A 23,054-nucleotide genomic window follows, 5' to 3' on the forward strand; every position below is an offset into this window, starting at 1 on the left:
CTGCTATGTTCTTTTTGTAGCCTGGAGACCAAACCTGCATGCAGTAATCCAGATATCTAACTAGCGCGTTATAAAGCTTGAGCAGAACCTCCTTAGACTTGCACTCTACACATCAAGGTGCTATATAACCTAACATATTCTGTTAGCCTTCTTAATGATTTCTGAACACTGTCTGGAGGTTGATGGTACTGAGTCCACTACAAATCCCAAATCCTTCTCATGCGGTGTACTTTCAATTTTCAGACCTCCCATGTTGTATTATAAGCTAACATTTTTACTTCCTATGTGTAATGCTTTGCATTTATTCATATTACATTTCATCTGCCCAAGCCTGTATGCTGTCCCAATTATATCATTATTCAGTGAATTCTAGATTAGCTGCCAATTCACCTAGCTTGGTAGCATCTGCAAACCTAACCAGCTTGTTACTTATATTCCTATCGAAATAATTTTTCTATTTTATCTTATTTTTTCTGTTTAGAATTTATTTTTAAAAATAACAGCGTTCCTAGCACTGACCCTCGTGTAACACCACTCTTAACATCAGCCAATTCTGATAAGGTTCCTCGCACCATCACCTTCTGCTTCCTGTGTCTGAGTTAATTTTGCGCTTATCTAAACACAACACTCTGAACTCCCATCTCTTTTAGATTGATGCCCAACCTCTCATGTGGCACCTTATACTCATTAAATAAAAGATAAATAGAAAAAATGGCAAACAATAGCTTTAATATGTGCTCAAACACCACCACATCCTGACTTTCTGAACTTCAAAGATTATGGCCGAATTTATGTTTTAAAAATTAGTTATACTCACGGCAATGAGTTGGTATGAATTGTTCATCATGGCTATCAGCATATTGAGCAGCACAACCAATGAGATCACGTTGTATGTGCCAAACATAGTTGCTCCAACAAATTCGGTGAACTCGTGCCTTGCTTTCACGTTTGTGACATAGAGGTTCAGTAGGCCAAACACTGACCAGAACAGTGACTGAAGAGTCTCGAACAACCTGCAGAGAGAATGTCATTCAGAGTTGTTAGTGCCATCTCTCTTACTGTGCCTGCTTTGTTTCCTAACAAGCATTTGGTACGAAAGAATTAGAGGTTTGTTAGCAATGTTTTCAGTTTTGTATTGTTTGTGTCTTAGTGTGCCTTCTTTTCTACACTGCCTGATGTATGTGAAGCCTAAGGAGGCAGAGCCACTTTATTATGCAGCTGAGCTAAAGGCAGGCCCCAGTGATATTTGAGCTGAACCTGAAGAAGGCTCAACAGCTTTGGCATCAGGATTATAATCTTGCTTCCTGCCTGAGATCTTTGCTTCTATTGGATGTTGCATTTTCTGTCATTGACTTCAGCTTCATATCTTAGATGCTGTCTCTATGTCTGTCTTTTGGAATTGTTCACCAAATCTGTTTGGTTTCATTGAGTTTTTGGCTTCTGCCTCTGTTTTTTTCTGGAATCATTTTGAATTCTTTCAGTAAATAATTAAATATTAAGTGTACTTTGATTTGGCGTTAGAGGTTTTTAATGGTTTCCCACTTCTCCTTCTGTGGACATTTTTGTTATTTGTTTGTGAAAAGCCTTTGCTCAATCTGTGTGCTTTTTAATTTAAAAATAAATACCTTTATTTATAATGATTATGAGTTTCCTTCAACAGAAATTTGATATTTTTGTGTATTTTAAATTTTTGAAGTTAAGTTGTGCTTTAAAAGCCTGTTGTCAATGTTTTGGGCCTGGTTAGGCTGAACCCAGCTTGTGGAGCTGGGAGGTCAGGTTGCCTGGGGTAAGGCCTATGCTAGGGAGGCTATGGAGGGCCTCAGTATGGTCTGTGGGTCTTTTTCAGGGTCTCATATACTGTCTGTGTTGGGATTGCACTCATGTTATGACAGCATGTAGGTGACACAAGGTGCTGTCTTCATGTTCCAAACTGTTTTTCTCTTACTGTTTATTTCTGTTTATAGTGCATAACAGCAAACATTCATGAAAATGTGTGTTCACATTCTAAAGAATGTTAACAATTTTGTATATTTTTTATTTTGTCACAATAAAAATGAAAGTAACTTATATTTACATCGGGAAAGCATTTGCACCTCTCATTGAATGGAAAGAGACAATGTACAAATTCTAAATTCAGTTAGATAAACTTGCATATCTTGCAGATCGTTCTGAAGCCAGACTGTTGACTTTGGGGTTTGGCTGCCAGTAGTGAGGCAGACTCTGGGGAGCCAAACCAAGGTGAAGTTCTTGTCTGGTTGGTGGCTTTATTCTCATCTTCCTAGGGGAATATTCACTACAGTTTGCCCATGAGGAAGACGCCTGTTATTTAGAAGTTCTCACAAAAAAGACAATTATAGAATACATCACCGGGTAGTAACCTTTGCACACTCAAATCTGATCATGTCACTCTTTTGAGCACATTATGTGAATATGAACTGAGCAAATATATTGGGTTTACAGTGGCCTAATGTATTTTCAACTGAATAATTGTGGTGAGCACACACTTTTTTATACTTTATTTGGAAAGAAGAATGAAGATGACCTCGAGACACTGAACAGCTGTTTCTTCTAGTGGTTAACTGGAAAACAGTTGTCAAAGTTGTGTGTAGAAGAAGGTGTCTAACACAGGTTATCATAGGTGCTCTGAGAGTAAAAGTTTTGTTATACTAATTGAATCTTACTGCCTTCTTTTATCGGCAGCACTTTATTAAATTGAAAATATTTATTAGTGTGTCATATTGAACAAGCATGGTGATTTCCATGGCAGTGGTAATGAAATGTGTTGGCCACTCTGTAATGTGGCTATGACACCAGCAGCATTAAATTAGCCTGTCACTTCTGTTTTAATCAGTTATTACTCCAGCTGACAATCTCGGAGTCTTCACATCGTTTGCTTCAGGGTGACTGTACATGTAGCTATGACTAACTGAGGCCGGTCGAAAGATGTTTTTGGTGCCAAAATCGATTACATTTGAACTTACAACACGGATTCGGTTTCAGTTGTGGACATATGTTTTTAGTTGTGAGTGGATTAAAAAGCACACTGAAACTCCTGAAAATGTTAGGTCTGGTGAGGTGTCGTGGTTCTTGGCTGCCTATGATTATGAATACAGGCAGGCAAGTATTTTGGCATAATGGTTACGGTATTAAACATGCATATTTTCAGGTGTAATGGGTGGAATTCCCCAAATCTTTATGCTCTTGATTGAGTCTTATTATAAGGTCTAAATGAATAAGTATAGAAATTTAAAATTACTGTCTAATTTGTAATGCAAATATGCCATGACAAAATTGCTGCAGTGTGTTAACACATTATATATCCATCCATCCATTTTCTAACCCGCTGAATCCGAACACAGGGTCACGGGGGTCCGCTGGAGCCAATCCCAGCCAACACAGGGCACAAGGCAGGAACCAATCCAGGGCAGGGTGCCAACCCACCGCAGGACACACACAAACACACCAAGCACACACTAGGGCCAATTGAGAATCGCCAATCCACCTAACCTGCATGTCTTTGGATTGTGGGAGGAAACCGGAGGAAACCCACGCAGACACGGGGAGAACATGCAAACTCCACGCAGGGAGGACCTGGGAAGCGAACCCGGGTCTCCTAACTGCGAGGCAGCAGCGCTACCACTGTGCCACCGTGCCGCCCCATTATATATCCATAAACTATAATACTTTTCTAAACTCTGTTTGCTGCTGTTATGTCACATAATGATGCAACAGTTTAAATGACAGAAAGATAAAGTAGCAGACAGAGGCACTTCTCAAACACGTGGAGCCCAGTAGCTGTGGTGGGTGTGTGTGTGTGTCAGTCTACAATATACAAATTAATTATTAAGATTCAGTTTTCTTGTGCTACTGAGCTTCTGAATGGATAACAGCAATTCTAGCTTTTAATTTTCTCTCAGCATCGTCTTTTTTCAGTATTTTTTGTTCTCTCCCTGAAACCCCGTTGGCGATCTAAAATGCATGGACTGGAAGAACTGGGGGCGAGTGTTTAAGGATGAACACCAATGGGTGTAGCCTTTGCAGTGCAGGATTTTGCTGCTGTTCACTTCACACTTTTTAACGTGTTGTTCCAAACTGAGAATCGCATCTGGCCCTGTAAGACTAGAGTCACCCTAATAATAGTTTCATTTTTTCTTTTCTTTCTCATGTTTGGTCTAATGCAGGACTAAGGCTGTTTCACACCCTTTTTCCATCAGCTTTCACTTTTTTTTACTACACCTGTGCTCTTTCCTCAGGTGAGAATGATAGGTAAGCTTGAATTTTTCAGGTTGGAGAAAAGGAAAGCCAGCAGAAATGTATTTTAAAGGTGACAGACAAGTGAGGACTAAACAAAGGCAAGATCAGGAAAGTGTGGAGAAATGCAAAGTGGAAGACAAGGCACATAGTCAGATGTTTGAAAGCCAAAGGCCAAGAAGCACATACAGACAAAACAACCACGTGAGGCTTGCATAAGTACTGCAGAATGGTTAGGCCAAAGACTGCCTGTGGAATTAGGAGGTCAACCTGCCTGGGGTGAGGCCTATTCTAGGCAGGATGGGCAAGGCCCTGGACTAGTTTATCGTTTTTTTTCAAGGCCTCACACCGTATCACTATTGCATTCAGATCAGGACAAAATGTATGTAGGTGACACAAGGTGCTGTCTTGATTTACTAAAATGGGGGTCCTCAACCACAATCCTGGAGGGCTGCAGTGACCGCAGATCATTGCTTTTTATCAGTTTTCTAATTAGTAACAATTTCTTGCTGATAATGAAACTTGGTATTTAATTATATGACCTGTTAATACTTTCCTGATTCTACCACTCCAACACGTCGTAGATTGATTATCCATTATCCATATTTTTGTGGACCAAAACAGAATTGTACTTCTTAGCCCTTATATTTTCTCTCTCATTTATTTCAAACATTTAATCAACACAGAAACTTCATGATGCATATACACAGTGTAAAAGAGATCTAATTTAGCTGGAGATTTGGTGGTTCTTTGGTCATTTGCATCTCATTATTAACTAGTGGCTTATTAAGAAAATAAGAAACAACTAAAACCTAAATTTAGTTGTTTAAAACTGAAATAAGCTATTAAGAGCTCTGAATTGTAACAAGTGAGTTGATTAAAATAAAGCCCAAAAACATATTGCTTTAGCAGCAAATAAATGACTTGAAATTTACAGAAAAGTATAAGAAAAAGAAAACCTGTGTCCCTCCTGGACCATGATTAAGGACCCCTGCTCTAGAATGTGATGTTCTTACTGTTTATTTCCACTTTTAGTGCTTTTTTAAATTCCAGAACATAACAGCGTACATTAATGAAAATCCTGTGAATACTATTTTGTCACAATGAACCTCTCCTTGAATTGAAAGTCCTAAATTCAGTTAGATCACTGCAAATTAACACACAGAGTCCGTACGCTTCATTGTACTTTTGGTTTTTAATCTACTTACTCATCTGTTTTCCGTACTGCTTACTCTGAAGCAGTTTCTGTGTAGCATGTTATGGTTTTTCACTCTCTAGTTTTCATTTATATTCTTTTAAAGATTGTTTGGGTTGTTCTTTGAAAATCCTAATTCTTATGATGGTTATGTTTTCCCTCTGCTGTTACTTTGGGCTGATTCTGTCTGGTTGCAGTCGGGATGTTTAAGTTGACGACATGCATTGCTACCTCTTCTCAAGTTCTGATTAAATGGTGGTGGCAGGGCAGTACAGGCGTCCTAATATTGGATCACGTCACCCTTTCTTTTTGGACTTTTAAAAGTGTAGGGAGTTTTCAATAAGATGCTTAGGACGTTTGCTTTGTTTGGCTTTAATTTTGGTTTGAGCTTTTGGTTTTGAAGAGTGTTCTTTTATTCTACCTTCTGGTTTTTGACTTGTTGCCTGTCCTGGACTACACATTTGCTCATTCCCTTCTCGATTTCTGTCTCCCTGGTCGCAGTCTTTTGATTCTGCCTCCAGACAGTCATAACATCCTGGTGTCACGATCACCAGGCTGTCTTGATTATTTTCTAGGTGATTTCAAAAGAATTCTGTATTGCTTACTTATTATGTTTTGTTTATCTTTTTTGTTATTTCTTTGAGGTAATTTGATATGTTTGTGATCATCATCATTTTATAATGCCTTTTCATGTCACAACCATAATATAATGGCACTGGTGTGAGTCACGTGGGCATGGCTTGTGATGCTATGGTACTACTATTATAACAGATGAAAGCTGGCAGTACAAAACAACCAAACTTTTAGATAGGAAATAAACTCAACAAATATCTAAATGAAAGCTTAGAGCTTCAAGGGAAACCGTTTCTAGTGTGCTTGTTCAATCCTGCCTTCTAAATTTTGGTACTTCTCATTTTTTGTTTTGGCCCTTTCGTTTTTATGCCTTCCTAGTCGCAGTTATTTGGCTACTCTTTGGTTTTATCCTTTCATTCGGCTCATTTCCTGATCCCATTTGTCATAAGAAATAATAAAATTCAAGTCCCCTGAGAAGTCAATTTCCAGCTAGGACCAAAATAGCGAGTTCAGGTCAGTTTGGGGATGTTGGATTACTTTTCACTTCGTCTTTGTTTTATCAATTTTTATTCTTTGCTGATACTTCTCTTATGTCGTTTGCTGATGATGTCTTTTTGTAGTCTTTGGACATTTTTCCATTGCTGTTGGGCCTTATGGCACATGGGTTCCAATTGCCTTTCTTCTGAACTTTACCAAAATATATAAAGAAAGAAGCTATGCAAAAGGTAATTATCAAGTTCTGTTTTTTTTAAGAATTGTGGGGATGCAATTCATCTGCCATGATTTGTGCTTACTAAATTGTTACGTTGTTATAAATAATAGTTATTGATCACTTTTGATTTTTATTGTGACACATGTTTACCAGCGCCACCATTATGTGATTTTCTCGATTTGAACATCACCATGTCATTTATGGTTGCTGTGGTTACTGACTGAGATTTAGGTCTCATGATCCGTGATGGGAGACCATCCATCCACAAATACTCTTATTATATCATTTACAGAAAAAGAGTCTGCAAACCTCGTGCTTATTGTTTGTGCTTTGATGTTTGCTACTGACCTACATGTGTGCAAATGGAGCTCACTCGGTGCTCTGTATTTTTGATTATTGTTCTCCTGCTTGCAATAAGCTTAGTCTTTCCCTTTGTCCCTCATATCCTGGCCCTTTTTAATCGTCCTTTTTCATGTCAATGTCTTATTTTTTAACCGGGCAGCTCTCTCGAGTACAATATTTGGTTTTGCCCAGTAAAAAAGGTTCACCCAATTGATAGTCCACCATTTGCCTTATAGTTGCAAGTTCTGTTTTATGTTCAAACCTGTGCCACTTTGGCATACAATAATTGAACTACCAGTAAAAAGTCGGAGTCACTACAAGATCTAGTAAAATGTCTTTGGCATGGCTTAGGATGCTCTGTAATCGCCCAACTTGTTATTTAAGGAGATTCGACATCAGTAGCTTCTTTTGTAACTTTTTAAGTTATGTATTTTCTACACAGAAATTCTCCTTGCTTATTTAATACTGATGCCAACAACTGTAAAGTTCTTACACACTGCTACTTATAAAAAACAAACAGTGCCAAATTTTACCCCCTATGAGTTTTACAAAATCAACATCTTTATAGTTGGTAAGAAACATTGAAATGCATGCCAGTAAAATTCAGCTATGGGGACGTACGTTGAGAAGGCATTGTTTTGTTTCTCACAGCGAATGCCTTTGCAGTGGTTGGGCTCATCTGTGCCACTCGTCTCATAATAGAAGTAGAGCTGGTTGAGTCCATTAGCAAAGGCCAGAAGCACCAAACAGTAAATAAACAGGAACTTGAGAATATCGAGGAGCATGCGACCAAGGGAAATCTGAAGGGGTCCCAGATGAGAATTGGCCGTGAATAAAGAGATGAGTCGTAGTGAGCTGAAGATGTTTGCAATGGCAAATAGGGCCTCTGCAATCAACGTAGGGTGCCACATTTCCCATTCTTCTCGTGGACGGGAACCGTTGTACTGTTAAAACAATAAACAGAAAAATATGTTAATTTCCAGAGCATGAATATTAACCTAGAATGCTTTCACTAACTACTCATGTAATGGTTTCCAGAAACCAGCTAGAGTGCCATCAGTCAGAGGAATGCAACCCTTGATGTTGTATCCTCCATAACTGCACATACTGGTGGCAGAGCAAGTCACTGTCCATACCTTGTTGCACTGTGTGTCATGAAACAGAGCCTTTAAAAAGATGAAATGGGTGTAAGGCCACCAAACAAAACCTAAGACGCAGGCCAGGATCATGACTAACCTGTCCAGAAGATGCTCACCTATGCTGAGTCATACCCCAAATACTACCTGCTGGCTTGAGCCAGAACAGACCCCAAAAATGGGAATTTGCCAGAACAACACAAAATGTCCTCTTCAAAACTTCTTTTTGCACAAGTCTATCAAAAAACCCCACAAGAGGGAGGATACCAGTCAACTCCCAGCTTAAGAACAAACATAGTAACAATGAATCTTTATAAATTACAAAGATTTATTTATCAAAAATAGAAAACTTCTGGAAAATGCTCAACACTGCAAAAAGAGACAAAAGAGGATTTGCGTAAAAAAATGAATCCATGGCAAGCAAGTCCAAAGACAGAATCCAGAAAGCAGAATCTTTGATCAATACATGAATCCATAATCAGTTTCACTAATTGATCAATTAATTCATGCTAATTAAGAAATGAATTTTTCATGTGAAGAATAGTTCAAAACTTCACCAATAGATGGCGCTAGTAACGAATAGAAATATTAAAGGAAGTGTTAAAATATTGATTACAAAATTATACTAAAACAAACCCAAAACTAAAAAGTTGAAAATATATATTAAAAAAATACTTTTTAAAAACCACACTTATATTAAGTTAAAAAGTGTACTAAAAGTAAAAAACAAGTCTCTCATACATCACTCGTAAAATAAAAGCGTGGGCGCTTTTCACCAAAAAACATTCAAAAAACACTTCTTAAAATCTTAGCAAAAGCGGCCACCTTTTATTTGGAGAGTGATGTTTGAGAGACTTATTTTTTACTTTTTACTACACTTTTTAACTTAATATAAGCATGCTTTTTAAAAAGTATTTGTTTTAATGTATATTTGATGTGCATCTCATCGTTGTAAGTGGTCGTTCGACTGTTGACTTTGGTTTTCAAGTATTACATTAGGGCAGCAGTAGCTCAGTCGGTAGAGCGGGTGGTCCAGCAATCGGAGGGTCGCAGGTTCGATCCTGGCTCCCGGCATGAGAATGCAGCTGTTGTGTCCTTGGGCAAGACACTTAACCTACCTTGCCTGCTGGTGGTTGGTCGGAAGGATTGGTGGTGCCAGTGTTCGGCAGCCTCACTTCTGTCAGTGAGCCCCAGGGCAGCTGTGGCTACATAGTAGCTTATCATCACCAGCGTATGAATGTGTGTGTGAATGGGTGAATGACTGTTGTGTTGTGAAGCGCCTAGGGGGGTTCTTGAACTCTAGTTAGGTGCTATATCAAATACAGGCCATTTACCATTTACATTTTGGACATGGTTTTGTTCTATAGGTTACACTGCCAGTGACATTGTTGATTGAGTCACTTAAATTCCACTAATTTCTCTATCTAACCCTTTGAGTTTGTCATAATATTAGGAATTCATTATAGATCTTGTAAACCAAAAACAAATATTTAAACCAGATTACATGTTCATTGGTGGCTAGCATTGTTAAAGATTAATAGTAAAGCATAGCGTTTGTGATGGTGCAGGTTAACTCCACACTCTCTGTTGCCTCAGATCTGCCACCATCGATAATGTAACCAAGGATGAGCGAGGCAAATGAGGAAGACAGGAAGGAGTAGGCATGCAAGTGCTCAGTACTTTTATTTAAAATAAAAATCAAAAACAAGGCGTCCAAAACAGTGCAGTGCATCTTCATAAATAAATAATCCTTTTAAAGCCGTGATGGTCCATGAGTTAAAATCCAGAATTAAAACAAGAGTAAAACCAACACAGTCACTGGGTCCTTAGTGTTTCTTCTGATCTTAGATGAGCTCAGCACATCTCCCTCTTCATCTCCTGGGCTCACCCATTACTTGTTTAGCCAGCGGAGACTTGAGCAGCTGTGGTCCTCACCACCCGACCCCCAACTTAGTTGCTTCAAGTGGTGCCATTTACACTGTTCAGGGTCGGTTCTGCTCCCATCATCCTTAACACTCCCCTGTTGCACCTCGGACCTAAGGGGTGGACACCACCTCAATCACACCCTCTTCTCTACAAATAATTAGTGGGGATGAACTGCCCTAAAGAGCCGATCCTTCACTGCTCCTCTGCACCAAAGACCATGCCTCCTTCCCCACACTGGCTGGCTGGCTGGCTGGCTGGCTCATCCTGCCTCTAAACCCAACGCTGTTCTCACAGCTGTCTGTTTTTGATCCCTCTGTTCTTGTTTTCTCTGGATCCCCATCTGACTTGTGCAGGCTTCTCTTATGCTGCTTCTCCTAATGCGGCACAGATGTGAGAGGGCGCTCCCTCCAGGCATTAATAAGGCACCTGACTGACGTTCACACTTGCCCATGCATACTCAATCAGCCAGGCACCTCCATCATCCCTGCAGCGAAGCGTGACTGCACACACCCATCCCATGATTGGAGCCTGCACGTTGTGGACTACAATAATTTATTTAACATCTACCCGAAGCTACGGACCATCTATCACCGAGTTTAATTAGCATTACTGAAATGCATAGGTACTGTACATATTTGCTCTGAAGTTACAGTTTTTACAAATGCAGCACATGTCAGCCTAATTCCCCTAACTTGCAGTAGATAAGCAACAATTGTGAAAATAACAGAGGTGAGCTGGTGATCACGAACCTCAAATAGAGTGCAAAAAAAGTCTGATGAGCTGAAAGGGATCACAAGTATGGAGATGCCTCTCAGCGGCCCTGGCATTTAGATGGTTTATAGAAAGGATTGAATTCTTCAGCTCAGCTGGTAGAATAGCACTTGCAATTTTTGATCCAGCATTGAGTACAAAGTGCCGTCCTCAGCTGAAAAGTGCCTCTTTCTACCGATACCAGCTTTGGGTTTTACTAAATGTCACACATTTTATCATGTCTTTTTCTCTTGCATTTCATTGATCCTGGCAAACTAAATGTCATTCAACATAGATTTTAAAATTTTTACAGGTATTTTACTGGGTCTGTTTGAATGTACAGCTAAGGAAGTAAACAGCAAATTCTGTCACAGATGACTAAAGGTTCTCCTATAGTTAGCATGCACTGCTGTATGGCTCTTAAAAATAAACTCACTGTACAGTGGCCTTATACCTAAAATATATACTCGCATAAATACATCGATGGCCAAGGCCAGGCAGACTTACTTAATGGCCCTTGAGAAGGAGTTCAGCATCCTAATGGCCCCTACCTTCAAACTCAATTGAAACTGAGGCTGATTAGATTAACATAACCTGCCGAGTTCTCCATACCCCTGCTCTGCTTTAAATTTGAAAAGATCTTAAAAATTAAGAAGGAGCAGACCAAATGTTTTATTTGACCAATAACATTGTGGACATTTTTCTTGCCTTGTCCAGTAATAATAATTTGAAGCACACATGTGTGGAATTTGATGGTGATAAGTTTATTAGTGTAAAAGCTCATATACAGTAGGGTCAATCAAAAATACCTACTTATTGGGCCTGTGAATTGAATAAAGCAAAAGACCGAATGATACAAAATATTACATTCATAACTTCTTCTTCCCCTTCATCTTTTCCCACTTCTAGGTGCAGTCAATGTGCTTGATCAACGTTCTACATACAGCTTGGTCCTGCACCTCTTCCACAGTCAGACATATTTCCTTCAAATCTTCTTTTTGCTTTATCAATCCACCTCCACTTTGGCCTCCCTCACTTTCTTTTCCCCTATAATTTATCCAGTCTTTTCAATAGTTCTCCCTGCAGGCTATCTTCTGAATCCTGATCATCATTAAACCTCATATACCGCATTCTGTCTTCTTCCTACAAAGCTTCCAAAGCCTTTCTCCATTCTTACAGCTTCCTCCCCACTTCCTCTTTCCTGGTGCAACACAACACAATGTCATCAGCAGCACTGCACCAGGGGCACTGGTCTTTTGTCCCATGACTCAGCACATCCATAATCTGATCAAAGAGGTAAGGACTTCAAGAAGATCCCTGGTTCAGACCTCCTCTAACTGGGATTTTTTCTGTTACTCCAACACTGCTTTTAGTCCTCACTCCATCATACATATCCTGGACAATCCTCACATGTAGTATTTCTCTGGTTCTCTTTTCTCTCTCATGCACCTCCAGACCTCTTGATGTGGCACTCTGTCATAAGCCTTCTTCAAATCAATAAACGCCATATGCAAGCCTTTCTATTTTTTCAATTTTTTTCTGTCAGCTGTCTCAATGCAAAGATTGCATGACTTATTCCTTTCCCTGGCAAAAAATCAAACTGCTCCTCCCCTATGTGGGTCTCTTCCTTAAGCCTACTCTCTATAACTCTTTCTCAAATTTTCATCGAGTGTGACATCAGCTTTATCCTGCTATAGTTTCCACAATCCTGAATATCACCCTTCTCCTTATAAATACACTGTATATAATCACACTGTTCCTCCCCTCCTCTTGGGTTCTCTCCTTTTCCTAGATCTTCTGTATTAGATCCCACAACACATCCACTCCCTCTTCTCCTAAACTCTTCCACACTTTAACTGCTATTTCATCCAGTCCTGTGGCCTTTCCATTTTTATCCTTTTCAGTTCCTCCTTTATTCTCTCCCTTTCTATTCTTGGTGCAAGCCCTTAAACTCATAAATTATGTTACAATCAGGCACTAAAGTCCATAGGACTGGGATAGCAAACTGGAAACTCTTAACTATAATTAACTTTTCCCTCACTACTGGCAAGGTCCCCTCTCATTAAAAATGGCCACAATTACTTCAGTTCTGAAAAAAACTGGCTTAGACCCTGATATCCTTAATAATTATTGGCCTATTTCAAATCATCCATTTATATCAAAAATTCTTGAAAAGATAGTTGCCTCCCAACTTCAGTTCCACCTTTCAAAAAATAACCTCTTCAAACAGTTTCAATCTGGCTTCCATCCTAAACACGGCACAGAATCTGCTCTGGTCAAAATTACATATGATCTCCTCTGGGCAGCTAACATGGGGCTCTTATTAATTCTTGTACTTCTTGACCTCAGTTCCGCATTTAACACCTCATCCCATTAGATACTTTTGACACATCTAACTAGTTTTGGAGTCTGTGGCCTTGTCCATTAATGATTTTCTTCCTGCTTCACTAACAGGAGGCAGTTTGTTAAAACGATGGGCTTCAAGTCAGATGATGCAGTAGTTATTCAAGGAGTTAAACAAGGCTCTGGTTGGGGGCTACTTTTTTTCTCATCCACATCTTCACAATAGGCAATAACTCTTGACACCATGGCATTAAATGTCACTGTTATGCTGATGACATACAGCTTTATCTGTTCACTAAATCCACTTCTGTGCTCCCTCCAAATACTCTTATGGCATGTCTCCAAGATGTAAAGTCATGGATGACTCACAGTTTTCTTCAATTAAATAGCAATAATAACTGAGGTGCTCCTCATTAGTTCTAAATCTGCACTCACTAAGGCTAGCAGTTCTTCCATTTTAATTAATAACACTATCACAAACATCTCGTCCCAGGTTAAGAGCCTGGGCATCATTTTTAACAGTCCTTTCTTTCTCATCCCATATAAATAATGTTTCTTGTACAGCCTTCTTCCATCTTCAAAATATTTCTAGACTTCATTCTGCTCTTACGCAACACAGTACTATTATTTAATACCTAAGTTACTTCATGTATAGATTACTGTAATGCTATTGTACCTGGCATCCATAAAATATGTATCTATCGCCTACAACTGCTGCTAAGATAAATATCTGTTCACTTCAGTCCATTGAACATGTCATACCTATTCTCTCCTAGCACCACTGGCTCTGTGTCTACTACCAAATACAATTCAAAATCCTGCTCTTAACATTTAGAGCTCTCCACAGTCTTCCTCCTTCCATCCTCATTGATCTCCTACAGGCTTACAGTCCCACTGATCCTCATCTGCACTTTTACTTTCTGTACCGCACATCAAACTCTGTTCAATAGGAGCTCGAGCATTCTCTCATCGTGCCCCTCAACTCAACTCACTTCCCTCTCACATCCGTCAGCAGAACTCAATAACACAATTTAAAGCTGCTCTCCAAGCATATCTTTTCAAGCTGGCATACCAACTATGATTTTACCACCGTTACAGCGAGCTATCTTTGACGTTTGCTATTTGTTTTTATCATTTAACTGCTGTTTAATTCTTTGTGAGGTGACCTTGAATGCTAAGACAGGTGCCAATTAAATAAAATGTATTATTATTATTATTATTAATAATAAATAAAGTGAGTTCCATAATTTTAAGAACATGCTGCTAGCTGTAGTTAACTGCTCCAAATCATAGCTCCAAATTTCATTATGAGGTTAACAATTGGACTGAAGAGGAACACGAAACTTACAAAAACAAAAAGGTAGTCAGAATTTATCATGCTTTGAAAGCAATGAGGAGTTGCATCTTTCACTTCAGGGGACACTGGTAACATGAGCAAAACCAGTTATGCCTTAAGTACATGCAAACTTTATATCTGCATTTAGTACATTTAGCCATGAATTTGTTCCAGAGACACTTTAGGTACTGTTGTGCCTACAATTAAAATGTCAAAGCCTCAAGGACAGAAGATAAGGGATCTGGTGTTCAATACGAGATGAGATTTAGAAAAAGAGATTATAACCTAAAAAGATCAAAAAGCCTAGCTTCAAAACCAAAATCCTAACTTGCAGCCAAAAAACAAAAGCACTAGCCCTATACCCAAGCTTTTAAACACATTTGCTTATTCTTAGGTTCATATCCACAAACTCTGATAATCCAGACGTCTAAGAGACTGAATTTCATACCCTTTGACCTATGACAGAACACAGAGCATGACTCCAACCAACATTCTGTAGCAATACCTTACCAACATACTGTAAATGCAAAACAGCAACTTGTAAGAATTTCAAAATGGCATTGCGGGAAAACATAAAATATTTATTAACTACCTAAAAATGAAAGCAGCGCTGCTGCCTCGCAGTAAAGAGACCTGGGTTCGCTCTCCAGGTCCTCCCTGCGTGGAGTTTGCATGTTTTCCCCGTGTCGGCGTGGGTTTCCTCCGGGTACTCCGGTTTCCTCCCACAGTCCAAAGACCTGCAGGTTAGGTGTATTGGCAATCTGATGTTGTCCCTACTGTGTGTTTGGTGTGTGTGTGTGTGTGTGTCCTGCGTTGGGCTGGTGCCCTGCCCGGGGTTTGTTCCTGCCTTGCGCCCTGTGCTGGCTGGGATTGGCTCCAGCAGACCCCCGTGACCGCGTAGTTAGGATATAGCGGGTTGGATAATGGATGGATGGATAAAAATGAAAGCATTCAGAAGACATATTAACAGAAAACAATTCTGTGATCAAAAAAGAAAAAGAGAGACAGTTTAAAATTGCAATTTTAACACAACAAAGAAAATAAATGCAAATCATAGCCCACTGCCAGTGAGGTAATGCATAGAAGTTTGTGCCTAGGAAAAAGAATTTTAATTTCCAAATATCAAAGAAAAAGAGCAAACATAATTAATATTGCAATAGGTGAGAACCATGAAGTTGTCTCTGCATCTAGCATAATATCATGATGATTCAAATATGAAAATGTGAATGTTTTTATTCAAATAAAATCACACATACAAAGGACAACACAAAGCATAAAGTAGTGATAACACACAAGCAGTCATGGCTGCATGGGTTTGTTCCATTATTATCACACAGGTTGCCTGTCTTTCTAGTGCTGGAACAGCGCACTCCAATCTCTCTGTCTTTCTGTCTTTCTGTCTATGCAGGCCTTCTCCTCTCAACAGGGTAAGCCTTTGTGTCTGGCACTCCTACTGACCGAGCTCATTCATCCACTGCCATAAGTCGGTTTAATCAACTTGTTGCATGTCCCCACAATGATTTCTGCTTGTTTTGTCTTTATATTTTGAGGATTTTCTAATGTTATGAGTTTACAGATTTAAATGTTATTCATTTGTTTTTATTATTATTATTGTTAGTTTTTCCCATGATACCATTTTATTTTTGATTTCTACTGCTGCGGCTGTATGCACATGAGCCAATGTGGCGTTGCATGTAAAGTAATTACATCAGACTTATTTAAGATGATGGCACAAGTTGCTCTGCTTTTGTATCAAAAAAAAATCTCAATAAATCTTCAGTTAGTAGTAGTTAGAGAAAGGATTTATAGTACTTTCCTAAATTAGGACCAATTTTTGTGTATGATTTTGATTTTCATCTGCTGTCTTATTTTTATTTTCCTTGAGATATCTTTTTTCAGTTTTATTTTTGCTAGGTGTTTTGTATTTGTTAATTATTTCCTCTTAGCTCCTTTTATTACTGCTGTTCATTTTTTGTATTCTTCCAGTTATATTACTAAGTTTTGTGTGAAGGTAATGGTAAGTAGTTGCACTCAGGTAATGTTATAAAGTTTAAGACTATATAAGCACCTGTTACCACTGCTTAGATGCAGCTTTTAGTGGTGTTCTTCTGCTCCAAAATATACAATAAACATACAGATTTTTTTACTTCATTATGTGAATTCAAAATTAAAAGTGATTCCATGCAAAAGTGAAAATGACAAATTGTCTTAAATAACAAAATGGACTGATTTACACCAAAAAAAATCATTGAGTTAGTTTACCTTGACATATGCAACGATTTTTAATGAAATTGTAGCAAGGTACAAGGAGTTCATGGCAAAATCCATTAAATTCCACCAGTCATGTACATATTCAGTGAATCCTCCATCCCACATTTCCTTAATTTCAGCCCATATAAAACCTGGAAGGAAAAAGCAGAGCGTGAAATGAATCACAAGCTATGTCATATACAACAAATTGCATTCCTTTATATTCACATAATGTTACTGCTTGTTGTTTGTGTTAGACATGTCTGTTTCGCTGATGGTTGTCTCAAAACCTGACTCTGCTTTAAAGTTTATCCTTATCATTTGAGGACTCATCTCAGGTGACATTTTTTTCAATTAATTTTCAGAAATTCAGGGTTTTTTATTTTCCATTGAAGTTTCACCATATGATGCAGTCTTACAGTACCACTGTATACATCAGTTCTTTTTTTTGCCTTATACAATTTCTTGTATTAAGAATTTGTTAGTTTTTCGCCTACCCCTTGGGTTCAGAGCGTAGGGTCAGCCATTGTACAGCACCCCTGGAGCAACTGAAGGTAAAGGGCCTTGCTCAAGGGCCCAGCAGAGTAGGATCTCTTTTGGCAGTGACAGGGATTTGAACTGGCAACCTTTGGGATACCAGCACAGATCCTTAGCCTCAGAGCCACCACTCCGCCGTTTAAATCAAATATGATATACACTGGTCTTATATATTACAATTGTGATGGGAACAACCGTAAAAATTGAAGCTCTGTGTTCACCATATTGATTTCTGTGTATAAGAATTCAAAACTGTCATCAGTGAAGTACTGTCAGGATCTGGATGAAGTTAGGCTTAATTGCAAATCATCTTTTTTACTTTTTAAAACTCTGTTATTAAGTAATGATGTTGTTGGTTCTTGTTCAGGTAATAATAGATTTACTGATGGATTGTTGTGCACCACTGATGTCGCCTGTCGTATTTGATTTCTACAGCCATTGCTAAGATGATACGTACCTCCTGGAGGAATTTTGTTCCACATCGCTCCTGTTCACATTTTTCTTTTTATTTGTTTTTTTTTTTCCTCCCGCTGCCTCGCCTCTGTTATTGTTTTACGTTCAATGTCATGTTTTATATTTTCCTACAGTTCCTTGCATTTTGTTGTTTTCCTTGTCTAGAGCATTATAATCTATTTAATTCACAGCTCTCCTGAATATGAACAGTTTTTCATTTTTCTCTGTGATTTTTCCACATATTCCTGTGATTTTTTTCTTCTTTCTAGGGATGAATTCATATTTGTAAGTGGTCTTCTCATCTGGAGTCATTTTCAGTATGTTTAAAATATTTTAAGTCTAGGTATGTTTTCCTTATGGACACATGACAATGGATGGTCACTAACTGCTGATGCCATTAATATGACAGTGTAAACGTCTCCCATTCTTCAAGTTTCTCGATCAGTACTTGCTCTGCCAGTGGTTTCAAAGGTTTTCTTTGATTACTAAGTAATTCATTTTTGACGCTGATTTTGGTTTGACTTCCCAGTACTTGGCCTTCGACTACCTGTAAACTTTTTCATCTCCTAGTCATTTTCACAACTTCTTGGTTGTCTGCCATGACCCGGAACTTGTGTGGTCATCAAAGCTGCAGCTACCCGTGTGCTATGTAACATCTCTGCTGCCACAGCCACTTTGCTATGGCATAGTATTCACATTAAGTAACTGAAATAATGGAAGTACTTTGTTGGGCTTTGGACTTCAAGCCCTGAGGCTGTGGATTTAAATCCCACTACTGACACCTGTGTCACCTAAGCAAGTCACTTGATCTGCCTGTGATCACATTGGAAAAACAAAAGAAATGCATGATAAATGTTGTAGGTTGCCTTGAATAAAGGCATCCACCAAATATGTAAATGGGTATATTTGTTTGGTTGTTTTGACCTTCAGTATGAGAAATGCATGGCAGGAACATTATGGCAGCCATCTTAAACTTAAGAGCAAGCTTTACATTAGAAACGTGTCTGCAGTTTGTTTAGTACAGTATATATAAGAAAGAGTTCTTTGCTAAGAAATATTTCTAGAGCAGTAAAACGTGCAATAGTCCAGTGGTTATGAGGTTACTTTGTCGGTGAAACTAATATTTATTTATCTGTCAGTTAGCGTACAACTCCCACTTTCGACTTAATGGGTTTGTTGATCTTCTTTAAGTAAAACTTTCTGGTAGTTGTTAATGTTTCTGAGTTGCTTTGCATGCAGTCTCACTAAACTGATACAACATTTTGATTTGTTGGCAGTTTCACAATTTGCAAAACGTGAAGGGTTTTTTGTTAAGGCAGAAACCAAGCCTTGCTTACAATTCTGTGTTTATAGTTGCTTTTGCCCGCAGCTGTGTAGTACAAGTAATCGCCTACTCACAGTAACGTCAGCTCTATGTATGCTTCTTGTTCCCATCACCACGTAGCTGTAGGATGTTTTTTAATAAATGTCACATGAAGACACACTGAAACGCACTCTCCCCCTTTTCCTATTTCTTTGTTCCTACAGATGAGAGTTCTCACACTCCACACACTATGGAGCTTCGAGTTTAATTTTTTCTGTCTCTGATGTATCTTTAGGATTCCACCAGAGCTTCAAGATGGAGGTGGGCAGGTAGGTAGTTGGGGTTAGGGTGTCTAACTTAAGGTCTGGGGGCCGGATCCAAACCTGGGAACATTTTAAAGTGGTCTACTTGATTAATACTCAAAATATGTCACATGCATTGTTATTGTATGCTTAATTTAAAAAGTAATAACCAAATGTGCAGTGAGCAGCTTTTGTTGTTATCGAAATCATCTGCAGTGGCAAAGTTAGGTAAGTACTGGTTATGCTTTATCCTTAAAGTATTCTCGTGGTATATTCTGGGACCTTGGAGGAATAAAAGTTAAGAACCATGGATGTAGGTGAAGAGTCTGTTCTAAAATCATTTCTGATAATGTGTCATTTCTAGCTCATTCTGCTCCTCAGAAATGGCAGACAGGCTAGAGTGAAATATATTAAAAGAACACATTTCTCAGATTTTAATAATTCATTTTTTGTCCATATAAATCATAAAACTAGAAGAGTGATGTTTAAAGGATTATTAAAAGTGATGCATGTGCAGTGTGCCTTAAAAGCACATTTCAGATGGAAGATGTACATTTATACGAGCGTTTGGGGTAATGAAACACATTTATTTGATAGAAGAAGCGATCAGACAGACCTTGATGAGTCCAAGCGATTGAGCCTCGTCGACTGCTTGGGCTGCCCCAGAATTAACTGGCCTGCGTTTTGTTAGTTGGCGGGGCCCAAGCTTATTCACTGCTAGCAAACATTCAGTGGTGTTTGTGTCCTTTGTGCACTAAGATATGCTTTCATTGCCGCTAACTGACAGTTATGTATTTTTGTACAAATGCAGTGTTTTCATTTGCTCGCGAGTAGAGCAGCATGACTAGAATTTACAAAAAAGACTAATTCCTCCACTTAGAGCACTCATTTATCCTAAGTGCCAATTTATATGGGAAGCCAGCTGGATAACACTTTAATGAGAACTCAGAATTGCAAAAAAAGTGCCATTCATTACCCATAGACGTAAAATGTAAATGAACCTTAGGAGTTTGTATTAAGTGTCAAGCCATATGCCTCACTCTGTCTAATAATTATGTCTCATTTACTTGTTAAGAGTCTTGGAGCCATTCAACATTGGAGTATGAAAAACAAACTGAAAATAATACACATTTTAAAAATGAATTACTATTACTATGATTTAAAAATGGCAAATGATACACTTTGGTGCGATAAAGTTTACAAATGACAAGCAGTTCTGTTTTTGCATCTCATTTGGCCGTGCTACTGATGCAAGTATCTCATTCTGCGCACACAGTATTGCTGTCTCCCTGTGATCATCCCTCCCCTATGCATATCTCGGTCAAACAGAATATGTGCTTTCAAATACAGCAAGAATAACAAAGCAGCAGCAATGGTGGTGATGGTGGTTATCTGATCTGAAAAAGACGTAATACTGTACGCTTACTGTACAAGTTACACTTACTGTACACCTGCTTATCCATGCAATTTGCAAATAAGCCAATCAGGTGGCAGCAGTGCATTGCATACAATCCTACAGACTGAAGTCAAGAGATTCAGTTAATGTTCACATCTAACATCAGAATGGGGGAAAAAAATTGTGATTTTGACCACGGCATGATTGTCGGTGCCAGGCGGGCTAGTCTGAAGTTTTCTGTAACTGCTGAACTCCTGGGATTTTCGTGCACAGTCTCCAGATTTTAATCAAGATGGTGTGAAAAACAAAACTTCCAGTGAGTGAAGTCTATCAGACAGAAACGCCTTGGTGATGAGAGGGGTCAGAGGAGAATGGCCGGACTGTTTCAGGCCACCGTAACTTGTACAACCACTCTGTACAAGTGTGGTGAGCAGAAAAGCATCTCAGAATGTACAACATATTGAACCTTGAGGTGGACGGGCTACAATGGCAGAAGAGCACATCGTGTTCCTCTCCTCTCAGTCAAGAACAGAAAGCTGAAGCTGCAGAGGGCACAGGCTCACCACAACTGGACAGATGAGGACTGGAATAATGTAGCCTGGTCTGATGAATCTCAGGCACACATGGTAGAGGTCAGAATTTGGTACCAACAGGATGAATTCATGTACCAACCTGCCTTGTGTCAACAGTCTAGGCTTGTGGTGGTAGTGTAATGGAGTAGGTAGTGGTTTCTTTTGGTCCATTATTACAAATCAATCATCATTTGAATACCAGGTCTTGTTCATGACCATGTACATCCTTTCATGGCCACAATTTATACCCATCTTCTGATTTCTACTTCCATCACAGTAATGCACCATGTCCCAAAGCAAAAGTCATCTCAGACTGGTTTCATGAACCAGCATGCATCAGTAGAAATTGAGGTTCACTACATTTTTTCAGTCTTTAACTGTCCAGTTTTGCTGAGCCTGGGTCCACTGCAGCCTCAACTTTCTGTTTTTGCCTGACAGAAGTGGAACCGAGCGGGGTCTTCTGCTGTTGTAGCCCATCTGCCTCAAGGTTCAACATGTTGTGCATTTGGAGATGCTTCTTTGCTCATCACAGTTGTACAGTGACAATGAGTTCAGTGGTCTGCCCAGTCACCAGATCTAAATCCAATGAAGCACCTTTAGGATTGGTAGAGTAGGAGAGGAGCTTCACAGCATGAATGTCCAGCTGACAAATCATGTAGAAACTGAGTGGTGTAATCATGTCAACATGGACCAGAATCTCAAAGAAAGGTTTCCAGAATCTTGTGGAATCAATTTGTGAAGAACTGAGGTCATTTTGAGAGCCAAAGAGAGGCCCTACTTAGTATTTTTTATAGTGGTCTAAATAATTTGCTCAGAAGGTGTACTGCATGTCTTAATGATTTATCATCTAATTCATAACCACCCACAGCACAGCAGCTTTGTAAACGCGAATTCTTAATGAAAAGAGTGGCTTCTGAAGTGCCTTGTCCTTTCTGACATATGCAGACAATTCAGTTGTCCATTCACGCCTGTTTTTTGAGTACGAGTCTTCCTGTTGTTTTTTATTTTGTTTGTTTTTTTGTTTAATTTTACTCTAGGCTAAGGTCATACTGGTGGGGTCTTCAGCCCACTTTCACTAACACCATGTTTCCCAGTTGTCTCAGGATGAGACTCAGAAAGCCGGCTAAGCTGAAGGATTGGTTTCTTGGCTTGTGAGTGTTGTATCCTGAAAGAACAATTCTTCTCGTTGGAGCTTCAGTGACTTCCTAAATTCTCCTGCACACTTTCCTTCTAACGCTTGTAGCAACTTTAGTTGTTATTTCTTCACTTGGCACCCTGGATTTAAAGAGCTGGTAGCTGTGAATATTCTGAGTTGGTAGGTGCAGAGATCTCAAGGCCATTGGCTCCACCACACATCTAGTGGTAAATGACCAGTACATCCAGCCTGGGAGATTATTCCACAAATTCCATCACTGATATCGTAGATCTGTTAAATACACCAATTGCTAAGAGACACACAGCTCCTGAAATGTAAGTGTTTGATTAAATTTACAATTGTGCTTGAAAGTTTGTGAACCCTTTAGAATTTTCTATATTTCTGCATAAATATGACCTAAAACATCATCAGATTTTCACTCAAGTCCTAAAAGTAGATAAAGAGAGACCAGTTAAACAAATGAGACAAACATATTATACTTGGTCATTTATTTATTAAGGAAAATGATCGAATATTACATA

General features: G+C 38.9%; 1 protein-coding gene across 2 annotated transcripts in view; it reads right to left on the bottom strand.

The window, feature by feature from the left end:
• Positions 1 to 23,054, bottom strand: part of trpc5a (transient receptor potential cation channel, subfamily C, member 5a) — a 249,999-nt gene that overhangs the window by 17,624 nt on the left and 209,321 nt on the right. For both annotated transcript variants that reach the window (XM_039766551.1, XM_039766550.1), the window contains exons 5-7: positions 16,827 to 16,966; positions 7,695 to 8,017; positions 818 to 1,013 (exon numbers count right to left, since the gene is read on the bottom strand). In XM_039766551.1, the coding sequence (XP_039622485.1) occupies positions 818 to 1,013; positions 7,695 to 8,017; positions 16,827 to 16,966 (659 nt within the window). The remainder of the gene's footprint in view (positions 1 to 817; positions 1,014 to 7,694; positions 8,018 to 16,826; positions 16,967 to 23,054) is intronic.

Source organism: Polypterus senegalus, chromosome 10 (assembly GCF_016835505.1).
Source record: "Polypterus senegalus isolate Bchr_013 chromosome 10, ASM1683550v1, whole genome shotgun sequence".
Classification (NCBI taxonomy): Eukaryota; Metazoa; Chordata; class Cladistia; order Polypteriformes; family Polypteridae; genus Polypterus; species Polypterus senegalus.